Source organism: Malania oleifera, chromosome 5, assembly GCF_029873635.1.
Source record: "Malania oleifera isolate guangnan ecotype guangnan chromosome 5, ASM2987363v1, whole genome shotgun sequence".
Taxonomy (NCBI): Eukaryota; Viridiplantae; Streptophyta; class Magnoliopsida; order Santalales; family Ximeniaceae; genus Malania; species Malania oleifera.
This window is the reverse complement of record NC_080421.1, coordinates 31,062,962-31,086,741: the sequence shown is the minus strand read 5'-3', so window position 1 is coordinate 31,086,741 and position 23,780 is coordinate 31,062,962. Positions and strand designations below refer to the sequence as shown.

Here is a 23,780-nt window from a genome sequence, read left to right as displayed (position 1 = left end):
TTCTGGGGAGGCAGAACTGCTGCTGGAGTGTCTGGGCCGGAGCAGGTGCTGGATTGTGGACTGCTCACGGCAATGCTGGCCGTGGTGCTGCTTCGGATGGAGGCTGGAGCAGGGGAAGAGCTGCTGGAATTGAAGGGTTCTGGGAGTTGCAGAGGCAGAGAAATTGGAAACCGAGGGAGACAGAGCAGGGAGGAAGACATGGAAGAATAAGAGAAGAGGAGAGGAAGACGAGGCTGCCGTGAGGGGGCTCTACGTTGGACCTGAGAACAGAAAAAAATAGGAGCTTGGTTTTTTGCGTTTTTTCTTTTGGTCTCGGGATTGTGCAACACAACAAAAAAGTTAATTCATCTCATATCTTAATAACCCTCATTCTTCTCCTTTCTTTTTTTTTTCAATTACGTTGGTGTCTGGGCATTGATCCCTGGCACTCAGGTGCGTTTTACGCTCCGTGGCGGCGGCTCAGGGTGCACCAACTAGTCCCTCGCCTGTGGATCCAGCCCCACATCACCATAGGTTGGTAAGTCAGGAACCCAAGGGCGAGAATCGAACCGGGAGGATTACCGTCAAGCGGCATCCTGTCAGTTGCTCTCACCACCTGAGCTTAGCCCTGGGGGTGCTCATTCTTCTATTACAAGGGCTCTTGATGGTCATAAGCTTGGTTTCTAACTTTTTCTATTTTAAAGTTAGCTCATATCATATCAAATAACCCTTCCGATCCCACCTAAACATGGAAGTCCCAAACTTAACTGTTAAGATATCTCTTTAAGGAACTCTAAATATGAGAATGACATGGTTTCTTTCCTAAAGTTGGTAAATCTTGTCGTGGTCTATTATATTTTAAAACAGAATTGAAAGTATACACAAGTGCCAACAATATCTTTAGTTAACAAACCATCCATAGTGTAAAAAATGGAAAATAAAATAAACTAAAGATGAAAGTAAACATACAAACACAAACATAACAAAAATAGAAACGAAAAAAAAGAAGAAAAAAAAACAAAAAATCTATGGAAACAAAAAAAAAAGAATTTTGGGAGTCCCATCCCTCGAGACCCATCTGGTTGCTTGAACTTCTCAGAGATTGTAACACAATTTTTGAGTTGCGAAATCACTACTTGCAAAGCAAACTGCTTTGCAACAATTTTGTTTGAATTTATTGAGCATTCAATTACTCAAAGACCGTTTAGTAAGAGCTTGGGAACGCATGGTTGAGATTTCTGTCACACACCAATGCTCATTGTTCTGATGCTGTGGATTGATCAGCTAGTATTCATGATGACAGGAAGTTTTTTTAGACTGCTTTAGGTAGACATTTGGAAAATATCTGGTCTTGCTTTAAAACGTAAGACAAGTGGAATCAAAAAGTTACTCTTAATGGAGGACCTACAGATTATAAAAGGCAGTCCAGTGCATAAAAGTCCTGCCTATGCAGGGTTGGGAGATGAGATGGGCACAAATTAAGGAGCATGATTTGGTAAAATCTCATGTTATAAGGTGCAGTTGACGCACAAAATTTACCAAGCATTTGCAACCTGAATCACTGCATAAATGAAATTAAGGCTGTTTTCTGTCCTGCCTATTCACAGTAAAATGGTTTCCCAGAAATCAAACATGGAAGAAAAACGAGGATCAAGACTGCTGTGTTTCTGTTAGAAAGTGGGCGCATATTTCAAAATGCCAATCATAATAGTCGGTAGACATTCTCCAGGATACGGCATGACATATTTAGATTTCTTTCTTTCCAAACATTGAAAAACGGGAATTTATAATTTTAAAAACTAAGAAAAACCTATACGGACAAAACCAACGGGAAACTCTTGAATTCCCTGCAGCTGCTTTTCCTACCTAATAATCCACACATTTACAAAACTTATAAGCCAGACCAGAAGACAACTACTCATTTGAATTTCATATCATCTTTATCACCCTGCCGTATTACTATTTGAACCAGATTCATCAGCAGGCAAGGTGTCTTTTGAACTGCACACAGATGCGTCAAAACATGAACCCTCATTTTCCATTGCCTGCAGTGCTGGATGATGGAATACTGGGTATTGAATTGATTGCAAGAAATTAAAGTAGGCATATTTGAGATCATACTGCATATCATACCCTGCAAGATACAGTTGTACTTTCAGCATTCAAAGTAGAACCAAAACCTACTTGGGGACTAAAAAAGAAACACAAAAAGGAAGTCTCCGGAGGACACATTACAGTAATTTATAGCTATAGTACGGCCTCCGCTGTCTGGGCTCTGCCCGACATGATGAAACCACATACTTGGCCTGCATTAACACCAGAAAATTAGACACTTAATTAACTAATCGCCTAAATAAATCCGCCAAGCATAAATAATTTCAAAAATAAAAACTTCAACTTAAAGATTTTGACTCATAAGCATTTAAATGCAGTAATTTTAATTTAGTTTTTGAACAAACTTCATTCTTTATTATTATTATTATTATTATTATTATTATTATTATTATTATTATTATATTCATTTGGTGTCCCCAAAGAGATATCATCTCATTGTCATTTAAACATGCTAAATTGTTCCATTTTTTTTAGATGGAAGCATGCAGTGGAAAAGATAAAATGAAAAAAGAATGTGATTGGACTGTAGGGGATAAGGTTGATGCAAATACTATTTGGAATAAAATGACAAATTTTATCATCAAGGATAAAAACAAAGGTTTTAGGTGAGTCCAAATGAAGATACTTTAGTAAAGAAAGTTTGTGGTGGGATGAAAATGTCCAAAAAAGAAATTGATATAAATATGAAAAAGTTATAGAAATATAGAAAATCTTGAAAAATATAAAGAAGCGAGAAAAAATGCAAAAAAGACTATCAATGAAGCTAAACATACAGCTTAAGACACTTTATATACTAAATTAGATACAAAAGGAGAAAAAGACATTTATAGACTTGTTAGAGTTAGAGAAAGAAAATGCAAAGATTTAGGTAATGTAAAATGTATAAATGACAAAAGTGGCAAAGATACTTTGATAACTTGTTTAATGAAAATCAAAATAAAAGATTGAACTTAGAAGTGACAAATGAAGAGACGATTGAAAATAGGAGATTTATTCGTAATATTAGAGTCCTTGAAGTTAAGATGACATTAAAAAAAGATAAAAAGTAAGAAATCTATAGTACCAGATAAAATATCAATTGAAGTATAGAAATGTTTAAGGGCAAAGGACTTATTTTATTAACTAATATATTCAATAATATTATAAAAACTAAGAAAATGCTAAAAGAATGGAGGAAAAGTACATTAGTACCTTTGTATAAAAACAAAGGCGATATTAAAAATCGTAATAACTATCGTAAAATTAAAATTATGAGTCATACAATGAAATTATTGAAAAGAGTAATTGAACATAGAATAAGATTAGAAACGAAAATTTCATAAAATCAATTTGGTTTTATGCATGGGAGATCTACAACAAAAGTTATTTATCTTTAAAGAAGTTTAATGGAAATGTTTAGGGAGAAGAAGAACTTGCATATGGTTTTTATTGATCTAAAGAAAACTTATGATAAAGTCCCTAAGTGCTTTGCGGGGCATTAAAAAAGAAGGGAGTTTGCAATAGATACGTGGAGGTTATTAAAGATATGAATGATAGAGTAGTAACTAGTATTAGGACTGTAGGAGGAAATTCTAGAGAGTTTCCAATCAAAATAGGTGTACATCAAAGTTCTACTTTGAGTCCTCATCTTTTTATTTTAGTAATTGATGAAATTATTAGAAATATCCAGAATGAGATCCCCTAGTGTATGTTGTTTGAAGATATCATGTTAACTAATGATAAAAGGAAAGTTTTATAAGACGGCTATAAGGTCAATTATGCTTTATGGTTTAGAATGCTGGACAACTAAGAAACAAAATGTACAAAAAATGAAAGTTGTTGAGATGCATATGTTAAGGTGGATCAACGGTTTAACATTAAAAGATAAAATGAGAAATGAACATATATGGAATAATTTAGGCATAGCACCAATTGAAAAACACAAACCTAGTAAAACATATATGAGGAGTGAACTTCAATGAATTTTTTACATGGGCAAATAAATTCAAAAGCAGGAGTGTTTTCTTTCCTTCAAATCAAAATTTATTTTCTTTTCTTTTATTTTTAATTAATTTGCTAAAAACATCAATTGGGAAAATCTGGGTTGGCATTTGTTGGACAAGAATCCACCAATTTCTTGTAACAAGTATTTGAATCAATATCACCCATTCACAGTTTGCAAATAAATATATAGTTGTTTAAAGCATGCCAGAAGCAATAAGTGACCTACAGGGCTAGGCGAGGGAGTGTCAAAGAACTAATCCACTTAAAAGCTTAGGTTTGTAACATATATAAGAAAAAGGGCATCCTCGAGCCATAAGGCTCCCTGCTTTGCGAAGGTAGTGGGAGGGTCATACAGTGTATGCAGCCAACCCTGCATTTGTGCAGAGCTCAAGTTTGTTAGATGAGGCCCAAAAATTGGTTAATATCTATCTAATATTCCCTACACGCAAAGGCCCACTTAAAGAGTGAATAAAGCACAGGTCCACCTACCTTGTGCTGTAATTTTAATTAGGTGAATGGATTGGAGACAATAGGTTTGAACCCTAGATCTTTTGGGCAAGGAGACTCTAATATCATGTTAAAGATTCAATTCACCTAAAATGTTAAGCTTGCTAGGTCAGGCCCCAAGAATGGTTTAATATCTAACGAAGAGGCATAGTGAAGGAAGCATCTAAATTGCTAGGTGCAAGACTCTAATAGGCTCAGCTAATGCTTTTATTTTCTTATTAAATTTATTTGTGCTTCATTCCTTCCCCTTGATTTCTGTGCCAACAAAAAGTACGGACATTATATTGCACTTTCCTTTTCATTATTTGGTCCAACAATACACAGGTTGATCTCTCTAAGACCCCCCATGCAAGCCTCTCTCACTCCCCCCTCTCACTCTATTTGTTTGTGCACATGCACACCAATGTTATCTTTGACTCACAATGTTGGTGCCTATCTTCCTCACAATCGGGTCAGTAATCTCGTCCCCCCCCCCTCCCCAAAATCCCCTGCAAAATCCTTCTCTACCTTCCTCCTCTTCTCAGTTTTATGATAAGTCCTTCCTGTCACAAACAGGTTGCTTTCCATTCCACCTCTCATGATTAGTGCATTTTCTCTCAACCCTTCTACTCTCAAGACCAGGATACTGTCCCCTCCGCAAGCCCCTGCCCCTTTTCTCTTCACAACAAGGTTCTTAATCTAGTCCTCTTTTCTCCTTTTTTATTTTCCCTTGATCTCTCCCTTCTTCTCTTTTGGAACTCGGGTTTTCTCCCTGCTTACCTCTGTCCCCCCCCTTCCCCTTCTCTTCTGTTGTACTTTTTTGGGGGTCCTTTGCAGCTGTATCCTTATTTAATAAGAAAGTCACAAAAATTTAATGAGGGAGTTGCGAAAAAAACAAAATCAGAAATTAAGCGGGTGAAAAAAAATTTTAACCATTCTTGGTACTTGGCAGTGGGCATTTTCTCTACACTCAAAAGCTCTATCATTGAATATTTTGGTATTTTTGCATTGAAGTATCATTGCAGGTAGGGGTGGCAAAACAGGTTCACGGGTCGGGTCCGAGCAAGTCGTAAACAAGTCAGGTCGTAAACAGGTCATAACCACGTAAACCCTAACCCGCCCGTTTATACGACCAGGTCATAACCACGTAAACCCTAACCCTCCCGTTTAATAAACAGGGGGGTCACAGGTTACCCGTTTAAAAACATAATTTATTTATTTTAAATTTTTTTAAAAATTTCATAGGGGGTGAGGGTCGTGAGCCAATCTTCTAGCCGACTGCCGTCTTCAACATTCCTCCATCCTTGACCACCAAACCCAGGCTTTAACCCTTCCACCATTCTCCATCACCGTCCCCAAAGGCCCAAACCAACACTACACAAAAAAAAGATAGTCTTTGCTCTGTTTCTTCCCCAAAATTGAAATCAGAGGAAAAAGATTAAAAACCCAAAAGATTTAAAAGAAAAGTAATTAAGAAGAAGAAGATTTGACTGGTTGAAGATTTAGATCTAGACGACGGGGAGGTGGCGATGGCTGAGGATGCTGCAGAAGGTGCGGAAGAGGAGGAGTGCCAACTTCGCAGGAGAGGTAGAAGGCGTTCTTCGTGGCCAGTGGGGCGAGTACCGAGGGGGAAGCAGAAGAGCCATTGGAAGGGGAAGGGGGTCTTGGAGCGCCGCCAGATCCAGGAAGAGGAAGAAGAGGACGAAGAATTGAAGACATTCACTTAAACTGAAAGAGGCAAGAAGTGCAGGGGCTAGGGAGCAACAACCGAAGGGGCGAATGGCGAAGGGTGAGGCCGTGAGGGAGATGGGTGCTGGTTAGGTACTTAGGTTTTATTGTAGATATATAAAGTTAAACAGATCACCCAACGGGGTGACCCGAGCGGAACCCGTTTAAGAAAAGGGTCAAGTCCAGGTTGACCCGTTTATAAATGGGTCAACTTGTCTTAAACCCAAACACGATTTAAACGATGGGTCACGGGTCACCCATCGGATTTCGACTTGTTTTGCCACCCCTAAATGCAGGTTTGTTTACAAAATAAATATCAATTGCATAACACATTTTGTTTACAATTTCAATAAATGTGCACCGAATCTTCATGATGAGCACACCTACACCCTGTGCTCAAGGTTGTCAGAATCGGCGTAGGATCGTTGGAGGGGTCTGCATGATCGGATCGTAGAATCAAATCGAGAATCGTATGATTCTACTTTCAGTGTAAAAAAAATATTTAAAATAAATGTATTTGAAATTTTATGACAATTCTTAAAAGTATAAGCTTAATTAATAAGTCAATTATTAAGCCTAATTAAAAAATATTTAAAATAAATGTATATGGAATTTTATGACAATTCTTAAGACTATTAGCATAATAAGCACAGCTGCAAAAAGAAGAGGAAGAAAAGAGTCAATGGAGAGAAGAGTGCCGACTCTGCTGGCTGCTGAGGTGTTCGATAGTGAAAAGAGGACTCAAGAAAGGAGTTGACCACCAAAGAACAATCAGAACTTAGTGCCAACAGAAGAGTCGACTGTCGAGTTCTGAACTGCACGTCGAAGCCTTACAGGAGTAATCGACTGGAGTAGAGGAGAATCAGAGAGAGACAAGAGTGTTCGAAGGGTTTCTGGTTGCTGCCTTGCTTCTGATCGAAGTATCGAACACCTCAGCTATTGAACAGAGCTGCTGGCGAGTGCTGAATTGCACATCGAGCACGAACAGGGCTGTTACAGCCTTACAGGAGTAGTCGACTAGAGTATAGGAGAGTCAGAGGGAGACGAGAGTGCTTGATGGGTTTGCTGGTTGCTGCCTTGCTGCTGATCAAAGAATCAAACACCGAAGCTGTCGAACAGAGCTTCTAGGAGCCATTTTGCCCTAGATTTCAAAATTTTGGGCTTAATGTAAAAGCTTTGGGCCCTATTTTGCAATAAAAACACATATTGGGCCTTACAATTCAAGCACAAAGAGGGAAAAGAACCATTCCAGGCAGAATTATAGAATCATTACGATTCCACTCACAATTCCAATTCCACGATTCCATGGATTCAGGTACGATTCTGCAACGATTCTACTGAAATGCGATTTTCCATGGGAGCTGGATTGTCAGGGTGATTTTGAATAGTAGAATCATATGATTCTACAATTCAAGTCTCGATTTTAACAACCATACTCGTGCCTAGGCCCTAAATAAGCTTTGGGCCTCGCTGCACTAGGTGCCTTTGGCAAAATATGCTTTTACATGGTTATAATCTCTCAAAAATGGTAGCACCTTTTGCAAAACAATAAGCTTTAATAAAATAGGTTTTACATGGTTATAAGTCTCTAAAAAATGGTGGCATCATCTTTCATGGTTATAAGTCTCTAAAAAATGGTGGCATCATCTTTCACAAAACAGTAAGCTAGATGGCCAGCTTTTGGGACGTGATGTGCTTGTTGCAGCCCTCTTCGCGTTGCAGCCCTCTTCGCTCCCATTTAGCCGCACCAATGTGCAGTGTGGGTGTGAGTTTACCCCTTCCCTGCCAGACTCAGCAAAAAAGAGAACAAAGCTGGATAGTTCCCATCTCTTAAAACAAGAGCAAGTTTAAGTTGGCTAGAGTACTCCACCACTCCTCAACTGTTTGCCATTTTAGATGGAGAAAAGACACACAGAAGAATTGATGATCAAAATATAAATGAATTTATAAGTTATGATTAATTAAGCAGTTAATCTGCCCTACCCTAACACAAGTTGACCTTTAGAACAATTATAATATAGCGTAAAGAGTTCTTTTTGGGCAGTGATGACAACAGAAAAAAAAAAGGGTAATATCTCTCATCTGGGTTCTCATTTAATGTCGGCAAGTCTAGCCAAAGTAAGATGTGAACTCCTAGCAAATTAAGGACTCTTATGGGCAGTACGTAATAGCATAAAACAAAATGAATGTGGAGTCATGACCATGATAAAAATTGGATGAGAAAACACTTCTCCATAGGCATCACAAGAACTCAAAAATGAAAATTTCTATAGGCAAAAAGTTGGAATCCTACAGCTTCCAAGTTAATGGCATTGAAAAAGGGAGAGTGCAAGAGCTAAGTGGACCAAGAAATCAAGAATGAATCTCTCGTTTTTTTTTTTGGATAAGAGGCAATGCTTTAATTGGAAAAGCACAGACCATGGATGGGTATTAACCTCTCAAAAGTAGTCAAGACTCTTCCCATAAACTTTAAAAATTAAAAAAAATAAATAAATAAAGGATCCCAGTGGCTTAATTAGTTCTTAATATGTCAGGATCAATTGACATCAGTAGCAATTTTGATTGGCCCTTCTCTAAAATAAATTGAACATGCAATAAAGCAATTTAAAATTATAAAGATACATTTGTTATATCTCAACTTCAAAGTTATGATTTGAATTCAAATTAAAAGCTGATGTCTAGCATCACCCGTAAAATTCAGGACATAGAGCAGAAACTTTTTTTTTCAAAGAATTTTGGATAATATTTGCACTTGACTAATGTATCTTAGCTAAAAGATACATCAAGAATATGACATTGTCCAGTGGTGAGTTGTTATAGTCTCACAGGTTATACAATAAATGCATGAACCCTGTTATATAATCAATATGGAGCAAAGGGTTTGGAATTGCGACCTGAGATTGGGTATTTTTTAAAAAAATTCTTTGGAATTCTCTGCTATTACTTGCAGAGTGAAGAGTGAAACTTGCTCACCCTATGTTTGGAGTTGGAATTGGGACCTAAGATTGAGATTTATGTAAATTTTCAAATAAATATAATACAAAATTAAATTGAGTTTCACCTAAATCCATACAAATTCAAATTCGAGCCCAGCAGTCCTTACTTCCAACAGACATCGGCTGAAAACAGAACTAAATGCTATGTAATGATATTTGAAATTTTCTTTAAAAGAAAATAGGCGTTTTAACATAATGGTTATATGCAAGGATCAGAAGGAGTAGACTTACAAGTAAAGAATTTCACCCGCCTTCACTGTACATTCAAATGGCTTTGGGCCATTGAAATACAGAGGGAATTTGGACATTTCTTGATCTTTGGTTTCTGATGAAGGGTAAGGATCCACACTGCACCAGGGCACATATCTCACCGGGTTCTCCAATTCCAGCGTGAACTCTCCCGTATCCTACAAATTAAAGCCACTGAGAACAGAAAGCTCACACACACATACACAAACAGAAATGGAGCAGACCTGGGAGTAGACGTAGCGAGCAGTAGGGTAATCGCGAATGTACATCCGGTGAACATCGGTGGGAGGGAGGAGGAGGAAGTGTTTCTGGCCCGAAACGACGGCGTAGAGATTCTCGTAATGGTCTTTGTGGAAGGAGGTCTCGGAGAGACCGTTGCCGATCCAGAGGTTCACGGCATCGGGGAGGCACCCTAGGGCTTCGGTAGCCCAGGGTATGTGGGGCTCGCAGTCACCGGCCAAGGCAGAGTACTCGGAGCGGAAGCAGTCGTTCTGCTGCTGCGCATAGGCCACACAGGAGCCATCGGACTCGTCGATGAGGCGGAGCGCGTCGGCGAAGGGCATGCGACGCACGTCTGCCGAGGCGAAACACAGGGACGATGGATCGCAGGGGCGCGGGGCGAGGGCATCGGCACGGCCCGTCGGAGTTAGATGAACGGAGACGAGGTGGTCGGAGATGGCGAGGGTTCGAGAGAGGTAGGCGTCGTCGGACCAAGCGGCCAAGGCGGGCCAGTGGAGGGTAGCGCCAGAGATGATGCAGGGCTTGTTGGGGGAGACGAACTCCCTCAGGAAGCGGAGGGGCGTTGGGGGAGAGTCCAGCCGCTCTACCCGGCCGCTACACCCCAGGCTTAGCTCCCTTACTTCTTCCCACAGCGTTTCCGCCGCCGCCGCCATAACCTATCATGGCAGCTTAGTAATCCTACCCTCCTTCTCCAAGGAGAGTCGCGTCATCTCGTTTCAAAATTAGAGTAATTTTTCGAACATGACGTCAGTTTTCAAAAAACTTTAAAAAAATTATTAACAAAATAAATTTATCGTTAATTAATTAACTCTTAATATATGTAAAAAATAAATTTCATTTATTGTAAAATAATATTCTGAAATAATATTAATTATATAAAATAAATTAAGAAGATTAATCGATATAATATCTTAAAAATTAATTCAATGAATCAAAAACTTAAATGATTATTAAATTTACTAGTCCAATTAGTCGAGTTGGTTTGAACCAATTATAATTAATATTAGTGCAACAAAAAAATCTATTATTATTTTAATTTTTAAATATATATATATATATATATATATATAGAAGTAAAAATTACTAATAAATTATCAAAACTTAATAATTATAATGCAATGAAATATTTGTTAGATGTAATTTTAATAAAAATTAATGACTAAACAAATTATAAAACAAATAAAACGTAATTTAATATTTTTAAATTCAAGTAACATTTCAAACATAGTGTTAGATAAAGTAAAAACTAAAATTTCAAACTTTATATTTTATAAATTAAAACTATAAAATTGAATATTAGTTCTTTTATGCATAAAATATGAATGCTAAATAGATAAATAAAACTTAAATTTATATTAATTGGTTGACCTTTTTTCAAGGCAATTTAATATTTTTCTTAATTTTATTCAAGTTGTTATGTTATTAAATAAGATATTCAATTAAACCCGAAAAAACAAGTCACAATTTGACTAATTGGCCAATTTGAACTAATTTTAAATTATATCATTTAATTTGCATGGAATGTATATAGCACATATTTTGGAACAATATAATTATCTAAGTATTTTTTTTTTTGAAAATTATTAACATTTATTATTTTTTACACATTTAATAATTTAATTATGTTGTTGTGCTTATGTAAATAAGTTGACTCAAACTAGTCATTGGGTGTTCGATTCATTTACAAGTTCAATTTTTAAAATATATTATACTTAACTAACTCTTCTAACTTAATTTATTAAATCAATATCATTTATCATATGAAAATTGAATGAAAAGGTAAAATTGTCATTTTAGTATAGGTAAATTTTTATTTTTTTCACTAAGCTTATCAATTGACTAACCAACTAATGGAATGTTCACTTTATCAACAAAATTAAATTTCAAGATTTTTTTAAAAGGTTCATAAAAATGCAGAAGGTGGAGTGTCATATTTAGAAAACTCATGGGTTATTACTAGATTTTACCCAATTTAAAAACATTGCATTTGTGAATAACTTAATTTGTCTCTTTCACCAAATATTGGTTATCTAAAAAATGTGCAAGGAAATAAATCATGTTTTTTTTCATGCTTATTGGTAGCTACTTATTTATATTAATATTTGCACTTGAATTTTATGTGATTGATTTGCAGTTAATTTTTGGCCAATTAGCTCAAAACTAGGTGTTATAACTAGTGCGGTACAATCATGATACTATGGGAAGTACTTGGTTTTTGTAACATTTGGTATCAAAGTTCGGTTGATTTCTTTATAAAATTGCTTTCCAATTATATGTTTGATTTAAGTATTAGTGAAAAATAATGCCTCTAAATGATTAACATACGAATAAGCAGCAATTAACGAATTTAAGTCATATGTTACCCATGTTAGTGAGATGGTCATAGAGATAACTCAACTTGCTAAGCGCACTAACGCCCACGAGGGACTTAAAAGCAACAAAAGGTTATTGTGGTGGAAGTCTAGCAACATGAGATAGTGGACCTAACTACCAAGTACCAACGTGAACCTTTTGGTTCACATTATCAGAAAACATCAATTCTATTGCGATGGAAGATCATAGGGTAAGATGTTTGAACCTCTTGAGATCACGCTTGTGATTCAAAGAAATAGAAAAAATTCCTCCTTGATAGGGATCATACTTTCATGCAATTAGAATGGACTCTAATGAATCTAAAGCATCCATAGTTATAGTGTACATATCAAAGAATGACAAACATGAAATAAACCAAGTATGACGAGATTTAGAATGGCCTATGCATGATTGATACTTAAGAGATAGATTTGAAAAGGAATACAAGGCTTAATTTGTTTTTGAAAATATTGAGGATGATGTCAAAATGTGACCTATGAGGCATTAGCACATCATTGGGCCAATGTAGAGTATGTGAAACAATTCTTAGTTTTGATGTTGAACATTCAAGACATGTTAGAGAAATACAAATTATTCTATTTGCTTCAAAGATTGAAACAATAGGCAAGGACTAAGCTCCATAAATTGTAGGAAGAACTTTTGTACAATAATTAATAGCTAAGCCATCTACATACAACTTCATTTTGTAAAGTGAAACGCAAAGACTTAACACTAGATACAACCAAACATGTTTTTATAAAGCTTGGTTGGTAAGCTAGACATGTCAATCTAGTTGTCATTCCAATAAATAACTTTCAAATGATACTATAAATGGAATTTGTGTGTGAGAGAGTAGGATTTCTCCTATGTCTTTGGTTAATGGATGGTCACCCTTTTACGATTCAAGTTGTGTCAAAGAAAGGAGATGATGAAAAGTCCCTTCTACAACTCAAAGAGGCGTTAAGAAGGGGTTAATTAACAAACATGTTTTGCCTCTACCAAGAATCTAGTCTTTGCTAAATGCCTTCCTTCATGATGAGATGTTGATCATGAAATTAAGTTGGCCCAAAACCCCCCATTAAGGGGCCATATCTAATGGAGCCATTTGAATTGAATGAGTTTCAAAATCAACCTGATTAAATGTTAAAAGTGGGTTCTCTTTTGCCTTTCATAGCACCAATTGGGGCACTAGTGTTATTTAGAAGAAGCATGATGTCATCTTGTGCCTATGTATGGGGCACTGTGTGTTCAACAAAGTCATTCTACCAACAAGAGTATCTTTTCTTATTCCATATTTGTTTAGTTGGGTTAGTTTTGCTAAGTATCCAAGCTTGACTCATGGTCGAGCTACGATCAAGTGTAGATAGCAAAAGGTGATAAGAAAAAGAATACTTGCATAACTTGCTCCTAAGCTTTTGAGCTCTTGGTGATGTCCTTTGAGTTAGACAATGTGCCAATATCTTAATGTACTTCAATCATCCAAGTGTCATATATACTTCAACAAGTTAGTGGTGATATATCTCAACGTTATTGTTGTCTACATATTTGCTCTAAAAGAGCACCTCGAGCATCTAAAGGAAGTGTTCCATAAAGAAAGAGGAATGCTCCTTTGCTAATAAGCATATCAATTTCCTTAGCCATGTAATTGAGCAAGGTCAAATTTGTATAGTTATGTGTGAGCAACGTTAAATTCAAATATACATTGAGAAGGTGAGGGCCTTCCAACACTCAAAGGTTTCAATGACTATGAAAGAACCATGTTCCTTTCTTGGTCTTGCCAACTATTACTAGAAATTCATGGAGGGTGCTCAAGGAGAGTCACCTTATTAATGGAATTATTAAAGAAGGATAACTGGTGGTATTGGATAAAGATGTGCTAAGGAGATTTTGACAACTTAAAAGGAACTAAGATGAAGGATTATATCCTTCCTATTCCTATCATTGTGCAGCCTTGAAAGGCTTTAAATGATCACTAGCAATTATCCATTCCCTATAAATGTAATGGCACTACTTATTTGGATCAAAGTCAGTAGAAAAGAAAAATAAATCTATTGTTAGCCTTTTTAATACAATCTAAGTCTTTCCTAAAAGCTCGCTAACAAGAATTTATAGCTAAGTTTGATTTCATCTTTAAGTAGAAGGTGAAGTAAATAAATTAGTTACAAAATCTTTGAATTGGAAAGTCCAACTTGTTCATATGACAACAATTATGATTGCTAGGATAGTGCAGGAGTGCATCAAGGAGAGCCTTGTCCAACATCCAACATCCTAACCATTTATAAAGCTAGTGAAGAGGGAAAAGCTTGCTAGTTATTTATGGAGACTATGGGCACACAAAAATTCGCTTAGGCTAAGCTGCCCAGGATGGCACCCAACTTTGATAGTGTCTAACTAGGGGTATTGTTGGTTAGAAATGGACAAAGATTTGGTTGAATATAGTTGAACTTGTCTCAATTGTCAACAAGAACATGAAGATTATAAGGTTTCTAGAGCTTCTTTTAGTGCCAACAAAATCACAGGAGAATATTTCGCCTAATTTCATCATGTCTTAACTTTCTTAGAATTAGATTTATTGGTTCTACACTTGTAAATATGTCAAGTTTTTAATGTAGTACTTTTTATACCAACATCAAAGTATGACTCGACAGAGGAGACCACACGACTATTCTTTGAACATCTTATGAAATATTAGGGTTCTTCCCAAGACATAAAAAATGATTGGGACACTAGATTCACTTGAAAATTTTGGTTTGAACTATTTAGAATCCCTATATCATAGCTAGACATCTCTTGACCTCAAGGCGTTACCTAATGGCCAAATAAAGAGCAATGGGCTGCTTGAGGAGCACCTATGCCATTTTGTCAAAGGAAGATTGTGAGGTTGCTAAAGCTCATTTTAGTGCCAACAAAACCATGGGAGAATATCTCACATAATTTCATCACATACTAACCTTCTTAGAATTAGATTTATTGGTTCTATATTTGTGAGTATGGTCAAGTTTGTAAACATACTACTTTTCGTACTAACCTTAAAGTATGATCAACATAGGAGAAGACTACATGACTATTCTTTGAATGTCTCGTGAAATATTAGGGCTTCTCAAGTCATAAACAATGATTGAGACACTAGATTCACTTGAAAATTTTGGTCTAAACTATATAGAATTCCTACATCATAGCTAGACATATTTTAACCTCAAGGTGTTACCTAATGGCTAAATAAAGAGATTCAATAGGCTACTTAAGGAGCATCTATGTTATTTTGTCAAATGTCAACCAAGTGGAGCTACTCAAATAAAGTGGTTTAGTTCCATTCCAATGCCTAAAAAAGTTTCATCACCAACAAAAGTCCTTTTGATATTTTTACATGTCAACAACCACTACTACGTTACATAGTAGATAAGCCTTTATAGACAAAAGAATCCCAAACCTTGCATCTTCACAAAGGAATTAAGGTACAAGGTTGAGAATGCTCAAGCCAACTTTGAGAAAATCACCAAGTGAATAAAAATAAAAAGTGCAAATCAGGGTATAAGACCGTTGCACTTCTACGTGTGAAACTTGATGTTCGTCAAGCTCCTTCCAAAAAAAAAAAAACTTAAGTATCTTTGAGGCCAAAATAGGAGACTACTTCAAAAATATAAAGGATTAATTTCCATTCTTACAAAAATCTATTCACCCCCAACAATGGAGATCAACCCTACAAGCCTATTATAAAAAAAAAAAAAAAAAAAGCTAATGAAGATCAAGTAACTCAACAAATATTAAAGGTGGAATGTTTGAAAAACCACATCTTGAGTTCCCTAGTGCATTACTAGCCAGATATTTCCTTGTGTAATCAAGCTTCCTAGCAAATTACTAGCCTTAATTGTGGCAAAGTTAAGATTCCTCACTTATAATGGAGAGTTTAATTACATATGCACCCTTAGAATCAAGACCAAACTTTGGTGAATATCTATCCATTCAAAAACTATCAAAAAATAGTCTTTGACATAGATTGTTCCAAAATGTCTTGGAAGAAAAAACTCATCTTGAAAATATTAAAAGTGAGAAAAATTTTAAGATGTTTGAAAAACATATCCTGAGCTTCTTGTAGCATTACTAGTTACTCATGGTCCTGGGCTTTTAAATTCTTGTGCATATTTTACACAATTCTTGCTCAATCAACTGAATAAATGATATAAAGCTTTGCTTTTTTTTTTTTTTTTCTTTTTTCAAGTGAATACTTTAATTCAAACACGAGATGGTGGTTTTTGTAGTGCCCAATTGAAGACAACTTCAATTATTAGCCAAAAATAAGTGACTAAAGAAATAATTAATGCACTATAAGTATGCTAACCCATAGAATACTTGTATTATGGTAAAAATACACTCAAGTTAGAAGTTGAATTGGACCTAAATGCTACCAAAGCATAACATGACTAAAGACTATAAACTATAGGTAACTTTTACTCTTATGTAAACCAGTTGTTCACAAACTATCGTCTATTCTATTCATGTTGAAAGTTTTCTCATGGCTTCTGCAAGGTATTATCTACATTGCCTTGTGGGCTTCATGAAGGTGTCTTGTATAAGTAGGGTGAGCCCCTAACTTATAAGCCAACATTTCTCCTAAATTGTCTCAACCAATTTGGGACTCTCAAGTCCTCTATCAAGCCCTCAATCATGGGAGACTTTGTGTCTATGTTCAATTTGGTTCAAGCCCTTTATCAAAGAGGCTATATTAATGACTTCAGCTATTGATGTTGAAAGTTTTCTCATGACTTATCCAAGGTATTTATTTTTATCTGCTTTGGTTTAGGGGCTTTACAAATTTTCCTTTAAAGCACCTCATGTGGATGGGGTGAATCCCAACCATATAATTTACTATGGGGTTTTCAAAGCCTCTTTTTATACAACATCAAGTTTCTTTGCTTTAAAGTTAAGTTTAACATATGCCAAATTTTACTAATAATTTATTTGACTCCACTTATTTGAATGCAAATTCTCCTTTACAATTGTAAAAAGGAACATATACATGTTGGTCATATACATGTTGGTGTCCAGTTATCCTCCTACCTTCACACTTCATGATTCTTGCTTTAGGTTGTGTTGTTTCTTGCCTAAATCAAATGAATTGTGTTGACTCAATTGCCGTGTGTCACTTGACCATCCTCATTGGGATATGGTTGACAAGGAAAAACTACCTCTTTTCTCATTGTAATTTTGCTACTAATATTTTGTCATTCTTCTTCAATAGGTGATGTTGTTTGCAATGGTTCTTGTTCTATCTTGGGTTTTCTACATAGCTAGAGGAAAAAAGGTCTTAACACAAAGCAAAATATCATTTGGCACACTTTTCTGGCATCTCCTGATCAAAAATCTATAGAGGAAGAAATTGAAGTGCATGTTTGACAGAAGCAAGCAACAATAATAAGTCTCATTCTTAATCACCTATTTTGGTGGTCAAGATGCATTGAAGAACTTAGAAATATTCTTGTCAAGGAATTTCAGATTGTCTAAAACTCTTTGTAATTGATAAATTTCTCTCTTCTTTTTTCATTCTTTGTAGCCATTGAATTGCATATTTTAATAAATTACTTGCAACAAGTTTACACATGCCCAATATGCTAGCTACTAGCTTGTGGACACTCGTCTTTCTTTTTGCAATGCCATGCTTCAATTTACTATTAGACAAAAAAAAAAATTATTCTAATTGAATCTTCTTGCAAATTTCTTCAATATGATGACTTTGTAACTTTGTTATCAAAATAAAAAAATTCTTTAAACAAACAAATCTTCAACCTTACCTCTTTAAGTGTTGTGCAAATTTTGATAGTGAACGTGCTTCAAAATTTTTAAGGACTTGAGACCCCAATTTAACTAAGTGGCAATGCTTCTAACATTTGATACCCTTTGCATTGATGAGCTTCATCTATTTATGAAGGTTCTCCAAGTGTTTTAATGATTCATGAGAATTAGAAAATTGTGTGATGCAAAAAAATTGTTACAACACACTTTGATCCATCCATATTTTCACATGCTAATTTTATCATCTACATTTTATTGAGCATAAAATACTGACTATTGAAATTTTACAAAAGGACACAAACCTCCTGTAAAGCTTTAAGAGTTCTTTGACAAAAAAATAGTGTACACCAACATTGGGATTTAAAAATCTTAGAAACATCCCTTAAAGACAGTAAAAATATACAATTTTTTCCTTACATTTAGCCAAAAAAATAAAGTTAAAAGAGAGTGACTGTTAAAAATATTAAATGTCAAGGGAAGTTTTAAAAATTTCTAAAACTTCAAAACAGGTCCCAAAAGTCTATGGAACTTCAAAAACTCAAGGCAAGTCTATGTCTTTCTTCCAAACGTCAGTGTCTTTTCCCCTATTATATTTTAATCACGAGACATGCCAATTTTGAACAAGAGAAGTCATATTTCGCAGCACTATCCATTAATGTCATATTTCGCAGCACTATCCATTTTTTCATTGGCCTCTGAATATTATTTAGTGCCTAAAATGTAATGCTTTCTAAAATGTAGAGGAAGATATTCCTCTTTGTAAAGGTAAACAGAAGCTTAAGATAATATATATATATATATATATATATATATATATAGAGAGAGAGAGAGAGAGAGAGAGAGAGAGAGAGAGAGAGAGAGATCTACTCAAACTCATTCATTAAATCGTCTGCCTCAAATCTCAAAAAAGCAAACATTGAGAGATCTATTGAAAGCATATATATCTCATCAAAAAATTGATTTTGTTCAGTTCCGCTTTTCTTTTCATAGATCATGTGTTAGTGATGCAGTTTCATTGCATAAGAACTAAACTTGAGCAGGATAATTCTGCGACAATGAACAGCTTCAAGTGCCAATCAGCTCTGTTGTCTGTAGCCTTCAATGGCCAGGAATCTCCACGAGTGTCTTATCAAGGGGAAGTGACAGTTCCATCATTTTCCTCGTCTTGAGAACTTGCTCTTTTAACATTCTTTTGCGGAACCATCCTTGTGATCTTTAAAAGCAAGGGATGATGAACTCAACAAAGGCAAGTGAAGACAGGCACTCCAACCAGGACCAGAAGGCACCTCCCCATGTCTTCGCCCATGGAGAGAGAAGCATGCCATCCGATATCACGTGAGGAATCATCTTCCACAGGATATATCAGCTTGCAAGTCCAGAAGCAACATAACCTGGGCAGACCCTATTGGGCAAAGGTCTTGCAATAAGCCCATCAGTGACCCAACCTGCCGATCCCCCATCACTCTTTACATGGTTGAATTCCCTTTGCACGTACTCCAGAGAAATTTGCAGCCTACCCCCTGGTCTGCAGTCCTCAAGTGTGCTCCTTGATTTAATTCCTGCATTTTTCTCCAACCAGTACAAATAGTTGACATGGAACAGAGACTTGAGCATGTCTTGCAGGGAGGAACTCTCTTTGAGTATCACCTGCATTTAGGCAGTAAATTGACATCCCAAGCCAAAAGGCAAAACTGTAAGTTCCCCACCTAACTACGAAGTTTGTTTAGCATTAAAGAAACCTTTCAATGAAAAACATTATGTAGAATAAAATGAAATCGTGAAGAGCAGGAAATCAGCACTTTTTTGGGAAGGATTCAAAATTTCTATGATGAAAAACCCAGGGTAGAGGTGTTGAGACAATTGGCAAGGCCTTAGAGGCATGTTAAATGCTCAGATTAGCAAAGGTGGCGGTCTTCTTCATGTGGTCGTATCTCTTTTTGTTCTATAGAAGACCATTTCCATTCTGCAGGTGATCAAACAAAGACAGAAATCAAACCAATATTGTGGATCTGCAGAATCTCCGGGACAACATCAACCGGAAAATAGTCCCTTCCTGTGGTTAAAAATTTAGACTCAACAACCTGAAGAAGACATGCATTAAGAAAAGGGATTGACAAAGGAAGTTGAACAACCTTAAGAGCTCCATAAATTATGGACAGGCTTCAAAAGGGACTTTCTTAATAAGAGATCTTAGAATTGTTGTTTTTTATTCTTGTTTTTGAGGCCATCTTGTTGTCACTCTATTCACATTCCCATTTACTTCAAGTCTTTGCAATCAAAAAACAATACAAACAAAAACAAAGCCTATTTATCCTCTGCTTCTAGTGCTATACAGCATATTTTTATGCTCTACTTTCACAGCTGTACCGCTTTGCAATTTATTTACAACTCTGTGGTCTCTCCCTGTGGTTAAAAATTAAGATTCAATAACCTGGAGGAGACAACCACCAATAAAAGGGATTTACATAGAAGTCGAACAACCTTAAGAGCTCCATGTATTATGGACGGGTTTCAAAGGGGCTTTCTTAATTAGATAATAGCTTTGTTGTTTTTTCATTTTCTTGTTTTTGAGGCCATCTTGTGTCGCACTTTTCACATTTCCATCTACTAGTAAGTCTTCTTCAGCAATCAAAAAATGATATTAACAATAAAAAAGCATGTTTATTCTCTGCTTCTAGTGCTATACAGAATATTTTTATTCTCTACTTTGACTGTCGTACTGCACTGCTTTACAGTTTGTTTACAACTCTATGGTCTCTCCCTGTTGTTAAAAATTAAGATTCAATAACCTAGAAGAGACGAGCGCTAGTAAAAGGGATTGACAAAGGACATTGAACAACCTTAAGAGCTCCTTAAATTATGGATGGGCTTCAAAAGGGCTTAATAAGATAACTTAGTTTTGTTGCTTTTTAAATTCTCTTAGTTAGGAGGCCATACTTGAAGAAAATTAAAAAAAAAAAACCTTAAAAATCAGAAAATGATAATAGAGTTAGTGATTTACTTACACAAAATCTTCCCTGACGCTCAGCTAATATGTAGCCTTCATTTCTGTATAGATCAAACAATGCAGCTGTTTCTTCCCTGTTACTAATAACATCACTAAGCTTGGAACCCAGCTGCAGTCGATGGTCAATTTCAACTGCTGCATCTTTGGCTTCTGCGGATAGTACTGCTGATTTTACCTGCAATGGAAACCACAAAGCAGAAGAATAGATAATATTTTACGTATTTCAGATTCCTGCACAGCAATGTCTTCTGTACAATAACTTGGAAACTCAAATTAATTAGATTGGCCAGGTTAAAGCCCCAAATCACATTTCAACAGGATGCACTCTGTGTTGAAAAAAATGAAACATTTTCACAGAAAAAGGAGAAAATGTTGACTTTTTGAGTCCGATCCTGTTTTGATAATGACAAATTATAAGAATCTCATTTGTGTGTTTAATACTTGAATAGGTTTATCATTCAAAAAGCACAAATGGTAAAGGTAAAATGGAAGCCGTGAGGCAGTTAAAGAGCACATCTTCTAGCGTATTCCATGGAGATATGAAGAGCAAAGGCTTGAAGACCTTGTAATTTTTCAGTTGTAATAATTGCAGATTCAATCTGTGCATGCATATCATATGATTTAAATTGAAGCTCTATAATAACCTTAGATTGACCTTAGGAAACTCCAAGTATCATAGAAAACCTTTCATTTACAAAGTTAAACTTACACAAAAGGTTTAAAGTGGTTTTGAACTTAAAAGAAGGCAAAAACTAAGTTTTTCATAAGGGGCAGTCGACCGGCTAATAAGTCCAGTCAACCAAACAATTCAAATGGCCAGAAATGTGTTTTAACAAAGGCCCAATCAACCGGCTGTTAAAGCTCAGCCGACCAACTAGTGTAAATGGCCAATTTTATAAAGGCCCGACAGACCGATTCTTAAGCCCGACAGACCAAATAGAACAAACTGGCCAAAACTCCATTTTAAAAAGAGCCCAATCGATCTGCCTTCAAAGGAAAGACTCACGAAATTGGAAAATCGCCTTAGGTTGGTCAACCAGACCTTGGGATAGTCGACTGGACCTCTCGGGTTCAGGGCATTTTGAGCCTCCAATGGTCAGAAAAATTTGAAATAAAATATTATTTTAATGCCCAACGGTCAGTTAACGGCTATATTGTGTTTTTGCCTATAAATATCAATTCTAAACACTTGGAGAAGGTTGAAGAATCACTTTGAAATTTATTTGAACATCCTTTGATTCTCCCTCTTATTTTTATACCCTTTTGAGCATCAAATTCTTACTTCTCTTACTTTCTTTTGAAAATATTTTTTGGAGAAATTTTCTTTTGGGTTTCTTGAAAAGGATTGAGCTCATTACCACTTTCATATATATTGCTTGATAGCTTTTTCATTCGTGTGATATTTTCAAAGATCACTCTTCATTTGAAAATTATTTTTGGAAAAAATCTTTGAATCATTCAAGAAAGCTTTGAGCATATATTCATTGATATATATTTTGATTGAAAAGCTTCTTGCATTTTGATTTACGAAAGGTCAATCTTGAAGAAAATCATTTTCAATACTTATTAGCAAAAATTATTTTTTAAGAGCAAAACCCTTGCATTCTCCTATTCTTTTCTTGAAAAATATTTTTGGAAAAAATCCCTTGGGTTATTCAAGAGAACCTTGAGCAACATATTCACTCATATATCTTGCTTGAAAGATTTCTCACATTTGATATTTCAAAGGTCATATTAAGAAAAATCATTTTCCATACTCTTACATTTATTGCAAATACTTTTTGATAGAAAAGCCCTAACTCTACTGAGCTTCAATTTACAAATCATTTGAGAGTGCATTTAGATTTTCAATTGTACAAATCAGCTTTTGTAGAAGCATTTTATTGCACGCAAAACTTGTTTTTTGAAATAGATCTTCGAGGTTTGGGTTGTGAACCGTGGCCAAGTGAGGGTACATCACTTGGAGAGGTAGCTCTTTCTAGAAGGAGTGAACCAAGCATGGGGTATCTCTTGGAGAGGAGGACTGCACCCTATTTGAAGGAGTGCACCAAGCGTAGGGTATCGCTTGGAGAGGGGGACTCCACCCTATTTGAAGGAGTGTGTAGAGGGTAGCTCCGCCCTATTAAAGGAGTGTGTAATAGGGTGACTCCACCCTATTAAAGAAATGTGTAAAAGTGGGGCTCCACCCTATTGAAGGAGTGTTTAGTGAAATCCTTGAGTGGTTTACTCAAGGTAAGACGTAGGCGGGCATAGCCGAACCTCGTAAAAATCTTGGTGTCTCTCTCTCTCTCTCCCTTATCTTATTTATATTTCCGCACATGTATGTTAGTTTATTTATTGTCATGATTGATTTACATACATGCTTAGATTATGATTGGGATATTGGTTGGTGAATTAGTTTAAATTAATCAACAAAAGTTTTTTTTTTAAATTCCAATTCACCCCCTCCTCTTGGGATCACACCATTCCTCACATTTGGTATCAGAGCTCGGTTGCAATAAACTTAACCATTTTTGAATAAAGATTGCAATGGCTCATATTAGTGTATCCCCGTTTTGTGAGGGAGAATCCTTTACAAACCCTCCATTGTGTTATGGTGTAGATTTTACCGTTTGGAAATTGAAAATGAGTATTTTTATAAAATCAATTGATTGGAGGATTTGGAAAATGATTGTTAAAGGAAATCATATCCCAATGAAAATTGTGCATTGTTTCCCAAACATGAAAATGAAATGAATGAGCACGAAATGGAATTAATGCAAACATATTTCAATGTCATGCATATTTTATATTGTGCCTAAGTTACTAATGCTTTTAAAAAGATCATGTCTTGTACTAGTGCAAAAGAAATCTAG

General features: G+C 35.8%; 2 protein-coding genes across 3 annotated transcripts in view; both read right to left on the bottom strand.

Moving 5' to 3' along the window:
* Positions 1-1,643: 1,643 nt before the first annotated feature.
* LOC131155776 (lysine-specific demethylase JMJ32) lies at positions 1,644-10,519 on the bottom strand. Its single transcript, XM_058109171.1, has 4 exons — positions 9,761-10,519; positions 9,519-9,694; positions 2,215-2,285; positions 1,644-2,113 (listed from the first exon to the last, which is right to left on the bottom strand). The coding sequence occupies exons 1-4, from the start codon at positions 10,427-10,429 to the stop codon at positions 1,923-1,925; spliced, it is 1,107 nt and encodes a 368-aa protein (XP_057965154.1). The 5' UTR covers positions 10,430-10,519; the 3' UTR covers positions 1,644-1,922.
* An 8,263-nt stretch (positions 10,520-18,782) lies between these two features.
* The window catches only part of LOC131155775 (protein root UVB sensitive 1, chloroplastic), a 44,554-nt gene continuing 39,556 nt past the window's right edge, over positions 18,783-23,780 (bottom strand). Inside the window, exons 6-7 of one of the 2 annotated variants that reach the window (XM_058109168.1) lie at positions 20,924-21,100; positions 18,783-19,565 (exon numbers count right to left, since the gene is read on the bottom strand). In XM_058109168.1, the coding sequence (XP_057965151.1) occupies positions 19,281-19,565; positions 20,924-21,100 (462 nt within the window). In that variant the 3' untranslated portion in view covers positions 18,783-19,280. Of the gene's footprint in view, positions 19,566-20,923; positions 21,101-23,780 lie in introns of those variants that run through there. The other variant, XM_058109169.1, reaches the window with a different exon arrangement.